Source organism: Acanthisitta chloris, unplaced genomic scaffold, assembly GCF_000695815.1.
Source record: "Acanthisitta chloris isolate BGI_N310 unplaced genomic scaffold, ASM69581v1 scaffold21305, whole genome shotgun sequence".
Taxonomy (NCBI): Eukaryota; Metazoa; Chordata; class Aves; order Passeriformes; family Acanthisittidae; genus Acanthisitta; species Acanthisitta chloris.
Genome location: NW_008673452.1, coordinates 350 through 6893, shown reverse-complemented (window position 1 = coordinate 6893; position 6544 = coordinate 350). Strand labels below are relative to the sequence as shown.

General features: G+C 42.1%; 1 protein-coding gene across 1 annotated transcript in view; it reads left to right on the top strand.

Moving 5' to 3' along the window:
• LOC103802500 (zonadhesin-like) overlaps window positions 1-4010 on the top strand; it is a gene marked incomplete at its 3' end in the record, with an annotated part of 7174 nt that extends 3164 nt beyond the window's left edge. The window contains exons 4-9 of the mRNA XM_009074981.1: window positions 238-414; window positions 793-923; window positions 1789-1988; window positions 2931-3069; window positions 3373-3504; window positions 3902-4010. Of these exons, the coding sequence (XP_009073229.1) occupies window positions 238-414; window positions 793-923; window positions 1789-1988; window positions 2931-3069; window positions 3373-3504; window positions 3902-4010 (888 nt within the window). The remainder of the gene's footprint in view (window positions 1-237; window positions 415-792; window positions 924-1788; window positions 1989-2930; window positions 3070-3372; window positions 3505-3901) is intronic.
• Between the last annotated feature and the right edge of the window lie 2534 nt (window positions 4011-6544).

Sequence of the window (6544 nt, the reverse complement as noted above, 5' to 3'; positions counted from 1 at the left end):
TCCTTCCTTCCTTCCTTCCTTCCTTCCTTCCTTCCTTCCTTCCTTCCTTCCTTCCTTCCTTCCTTCCTTCCTTCCTCTTTGATTTGCCATATCTATATCCTTCTCACTGAGGCTAAAAGAAATAGGCTTACCTTTACACCAGAAGGCAGAAGTACTCTTGCAGTGTTACTTAGAGAATAGTACCATGAATGATGGATACAGAAATAGCTGATAGGTTTTTAATTACTTCTTTTACAGACGAGATGTCAACTCAGAAAATGAGCCTGAAGAGGAACCAGATACAGGGCTTTTCCAAGGCTGCAGTGAAAATCAGCTGGGGCAGCAAAACTCAACCTCAATGTGTAAAATTCTGACTGACTCAAATGGTCCTTTTGCAAAGTGTCATTCTACAGTCCCACCAGATTTCTATGCCATGTAAGTGTCTAGTGCAGACAGTTGTTCACCCCATTTGCAAAATCATTTTGGTGATACTTTCAGACAAGAACTTTGTATCCTCAGTCTCCAGGGTACTAATAGGAACTGAGGATAGTGTCTTTGGAGAACTGGGCCCAATGATTCCATTATTGATATATTTAAATCCCCTTATTTATTTTTAAATAATTGTATGATCTTTCTTTCATTTATCTAGAGTTTCACTTCTCTGTTAGCTCTAGAAAGTAGCTTTCCTCTTCTCCCACACAGATAAGGCAGCAGTGTTAAGCATTATACCTGTAGCCTGGGACTTCCAGCTCAGAGCAGTGCCCTGCAATAACAAAGGTATCGGGAACTAATATTTTCTCATGTTGCACACAGGAGCTGCCTGTTTGATATGTGTGTGGAAGAAGATGCAGTTGCTACCTTATGTCGCAGTCTGGAAGAATATGTGCTGGCTTGTCAGCAGCAAGAAGTCAGTATGGAAGGCTGGAGGCAACAGACAGTTTGTGGTAAGAACAGGAAGAATAAGAGAATATGGATTCTGCCTACAGGACTTTCAAAACCTGTGATATATGGCTTTTCCTAGACACATCATATTTCAGATCTTCTTAAAGAGTAAAAGCATGTTGATTCATGCTTCACTCCCTCTTCACAGTTTATCATGCACTCTTGCTTTTCTGGCCTCTCTTCTGTGCCCTATGCTGACTTTGGCACTTAGACCCCAGACATTATAAAGATACTTAGAAAAGCAAAGCTGTCAGCTTCCTGTCATCTGCAGTTTTGCGAGAGAAAAAATGTCCCCATTCCCAATGGGACCAGAAAAGTTTAAATTTTGGAGACCATCACAAGCTACAAATCTGAAAGAAAAGCATTTAATTTTATTCTCTCTTTCAATCTACAAAATCTACTATTTATCTTTTTTGCCTGTGAAATTCCGTGATAAAAATATTCAACTGAAAACTCCAAATTTTTCAGACTAAAAATGCTGAAATAAACCTTACAATCATCTCAAACTTTTTTTTCCCCTAATTTTCCCTGCTTCTTTTATGGTTAGATGACTTTGTATTCCTGGTGAAACACAGTTCTCAGAGCTGTGAAAGGCTCTGGCACTTACAGGGATGTGTGAGAAGTTAAATGAGATCAGTGCATCCCTGGAATGATAGCACAGGCTACAAACAGCTTTGATGATGCATTTCCTGACTTTGGAGTGCTTTACTTACAACCTCAGTACTATCATATATGTACACACATCTCGGTGTATGTGTGTTCATCATATTGCCTCCTACAAAATGGTAATGCCCTCTGGATCTGAAAGGGAATTCTGTAAGTTATGCACAGCAGCCTGGTATAACTGGACTCTCTTTATTTTTGCAGATATATCATGTCCTCCCAACAGCAACTACAGCTCATGCATGTCTGCATGCCCAGCATCCTGCAATGACCTGACCAGCCCCTCTGAGTGCGAATCACCCTGTGTTGAAGGCTGTGAATGTCTCCCTGGCTATGTTCTTAGTGGTTTTGAATGTGTACCCTACAAACAGTGTGGCTGCACCTACCTTAACAAATACTATGAGGTACAGTCTCTCTGTGGGTCAGACAGCTCCCACAACACTAAACAGTATTTCTTCTGTTAGTTATTTGAACAATCTCCTCATACTCCTCAGCATGTAATTTTGCATTAGAAACAAAGTGGAATTGTTTAATAACATTCTGGGTGTGGGAGAAAAGGAAGATAGAAGACATCCTTTGGTCTCCCTCTGAAACTGCCCGCAGAATACTCAAGGCAGGCACTTGGAGAAAGTATATGACCCCTGTGTTAATTCTTCACCTTTATCAGGCTAAGTAATAGCCTCATGGGCTCTAAAGTTTACAACACACAAGTTACAGAGAAATTCTATGCATCAGTGTGGTCCTGCTCCTCTCAGTGAAGCATGGTATACGCAGAGTTGAGAGTCTGAGGTGCTGGGTAGGACATGAAGAGGCCTGACTGAGACTGGATTCTGAGGAGAATCCTCCGTTATTGCTGCAGGATAAAACAGCTTCAGTATCTCACAGATTTCTGGTTTAACACTAGAGATTTAGAACAGAAAAGGCCTAACCCAGTAAAGATATTTTTATGAGAGGAGAGAGACACTTACTACAGGTGGTACTTGTAAGAAAAATGGCACATGGCATTTACACATTGCCTTGGAGGTATCATGTGATGCATCTGCCACTCTTATCTCCATCAACAGTTAGACCTTGTTGGTTGCACATGTACTCCACCTGGAGCTGGAGTCTCATCCCTCAAACTTTTCTTTTGCCTTATTTCTTGGGCCATCATTGAGTTTCAAGGAGCTGGATTAGTCAACTGCTTGTTTTCTTTTTTTTTTTTTTACAAACTAATGGAAAAAAAATCTGCCCTATTGCCATTCAGTAGGAAAGCACTGGAGAGAGTATAATGGGGCCCCAGTGCTCCATTCATGCTTTTTTCTGACTGATTTGATAGATTTCAATATCTAACTGCTCTCTTTCAGATTGGAGAAACATTTGTCACCGATGACTGCTCTCAGAAATGTCTGTGCACAGAAAGCTCCACTGTTTCCTGCTCTAACATAGAGTGTGCATCTGATGAAATCTGTGGCATTTCAAACTACAGTCGTGGATGTTACAGAAGTGAGTCAACCACTATCACACTGTCCTTGATGCTATAAAGTCTTGACTTACCTTATAGGACAACATCAGGTTGGACACAAAGTTGCAAGAGAGTTTGTACAGAAGAAAAGCATACAGGGGACCTTGCTCTGATGTTTCATTGTAGCAAGTGTTTCTTTCCCTTATTCCTGTTTTCAGGTACAAGTAATGTGCCTTAAAATACAGGGGATGTGCAACATTAGGAGTCAGTGTAATCTAAGCAAGAACAGTTCCCTCAGGGTTGGATTATCTGGGAGTCAAGGGTTTCTCTTTCCTTTTTCCTAGGTGGACCATGTATGCCCAATCCATGTATAAATGATGGTGTTTGCTCTGAAACTACCAACGGCACCTCTCACCACTTCTCTTGTGAGTGTTCAGAACTGTACACAGGACTAACCTGCGAGGCTGAAAACAGAGGTAATAAAACTATCTTGGATTTCCTGTCTGCATGATATACACCACTTTCAAAAATGCTCATCATTATGGAGAAGACTGAGCTTGCCCTTCATGTTTGTGATGTAAATTAGTAGGCCTGTAAATTAGTAACCCAGTAACATGAAGACATTAGTAAGCCAGGGTGAGAGCCTGTGGTCATCCAAGCAGAAATAAGGGGTCAGACACCCAGTGGAGAAGTGCCCGAAGGCATGACATTAGGGTTTGGTAGAGCGTACAGGACCTGGGTCGACACCACTCCACAAAATCACATTCATCAGAGAACACAGTACAAACCGAATAGACAAGCAAGGGTTGAGAAAAAACTTTCTGTCTATGGTATGGTTAGCTTTCACTGACAGGGCTCTGATTTCTTCTTTAGTTCAACACATAGAGTATCCCAAGGACGATACAATTGCCATTGCCATTGGAGTTGTGGCAGGTGTAGCTGTTCTTGTCATTCTCGTCTCCTCTACAATGTACCTGTACAGGTAAGGCTTTTCTCAACTTTGTTACATTCAGCAGAGTCAAGACACATACACCTCTCTTAGCACCTGTAAACCTCAAAACTCCCATCAGTCACATGACTGCAGGACCGAAGGGAGCCATAGCATTTGGGATCTCTTCTGAAGAATGTGAGGAAAAACTTCCCTCTTTTTTTCAGGAATGAACACATGCCATTTCTTTTACACAAGGCACATCTATCACTTATCATGAAATTCTCCAAAATCTGACTCCATTCAAGCTCACACAATTGTGATACAAATAGAAATTAAAAAGTTGTTGCTCATTTTTTTGTGTCCAATTGTACAGAAGGAAGACAAAGGTGGCTACAGATATAACACTAAGGAATTCTGTGCAATGGGATGAGTTGGATGCCAGAGTACATCAGCAAGATTATGGCTGCATCGTGAACCGTGCATTTGATGAAAATGAATCCCAAAATACACACCTATAGTTAGCAATATTTTTCTAATTCAATTGTAATATTTTCTGCTCCTGTATTTTAATTGTATTTCTAATAATTTGAAAAGAAATAATAATAAATATAATATTGCATTTATTGAAAACCTCTGAAATTGTTCATTTAAAATATCTCTCAGATCTCATGTTGTAGACGCAAACTGAAACACGTTCTAATGGATATAAGAGACTCTGTTGTCTTCAAAGTCTGTTGGAAGATCACAAGGTCCAGACAGAATTTGCCAGCACAAGTGTGCTGCTCACCATCACATACACACCTTTGATAGATCTACAAACCGTAGACTGATGTGGTCAGAATGCAAACTGAAAGAGAATAGGTTTAGATTAGACATTAGAAAGATTCTAGGAAGAAATTCTTTACTGTGAGGGTGGTGAGGCACTGAAACAGGTTGCTCAGAAAACTTGTGGATGCACATTCCCTGAAAGTGTTCAAGGACTGGTTGTATGGAGCTCTCAGCAACCTGGTCTAGTGGAAGGGGTCCCTGCCCACAGCAGAAGAGTTGGAATTGGATGAGCTTTATGGTCCCTTCCAACACAAACTATTCTATGATTCTTGATTAGTTAATTCTGTGAACTAATCATAGCATCCCAAGCAGGTCTTCATGAGATCAACTTACCCAGATCCTTCCATAGGGAGGGAATTACTTGACTGATATGGACACAGTTCTTACTTCTCTCCTGGCAAGGCATGTCCAAGTGGTGAGAGAAATAAGCAAGAAGACACTGAGCTCACCTGGTGACAGGTGTAGTAAAAAGGATGACCCCTACTGTCCCCGTTGAGAATGCTGGTTTTCATCAGCCCCCAAACTGGGGGGGCTATGCAAAAGCATAACTTAACAAAAACTTTCTGAAGAATGAGACCCTGTCATAAATTCTCCTTGGTGTCTTCGAAACTCAGAAGCTGCCACACTGACGAATGTGACAGGAGATCTGTGTCAGCTCAGCCCCAGACCATGCTAAGGACATCCCTACATCCAGAGACCAAAGGTATTGCAGCAAGGCCTAGTAACATACCAGGTGCAAGACACCCACTCCATGACAGACTGTTCACAAGGCTCAGGGACTGAGACACTGCTTGGTCTTTGCCCAAGCCCAGAATGAATTTCCATTACCATAAGTGAAGCTTTGAGACATAAAAGCACCATGAAGGTTTTTCTGATGTTTTTCCACTTCACTGCAAGTTGCCTTCCAATTGCTGAGGAATACATATAGTGTCAGTAGGTAGGTGTGCACCTGCAGTGCAAACTGCAGGCAGAACTCTCGGTGGCTGGAGCCCAAGACAAGAGGCTGTGAACTATCAACCCTTTGCATAACAAAGGGCACAGGGACCTGTGGCACCAGCCAGCTGACCAGACACTGAGAGATGGAGTAGGAGTTGAGGACTCCAGACTTCCATGTGCTTAGACCACAAGGGTATAAATGCCCAGGTTATCCAGGATCAAGACCTTTGAGAATGCTATTAGAAACCTGAGGTCAAACTGGTAAGGAAACCTGGTCTGACTGTGTGAGTATGGGGTGTGCAGGGAGGCAAGCAGGGCATCAGTCAGCTCACAGCATCTGCCGACTGCACAAGGACCTCAGTCCCAACTCAGGTGATGCAAGAGTGACTGCCAGAGTGACTCCTGGATGGTCAGACAGGAAGGTTTCCTTAACACTGACTACAGTGAGGAACAATATGGGTTTCCTGTTGTTTCTGCCACAATGGTGGTTATTATTCACTTAGCCTTTCTCCTTTCCCTTGCATCCATAAACTCATGTGTACTCTTAGCCAGAGGAGTGCCTGCAGTCTCCATGATGAGTTAGGTTATTCTGGTTCATTCAAGAACACACCAGCTATCCATACAAACAGGCCACAGCTATTTTGGAGAGGGTGTGAATAGAAAGGGCCTTTCAACTTCATTACATAATGAAAATGAATCAGCAAGAGAGACCTACTCACTCACAAATGAACTGCCAACCTTATGCAGGAATTTCACTGTGATTATACCATTTTTCCTCCCTGTCCAGGGGCAGCTCCTGTTCCACTCTCACATCTGCTACA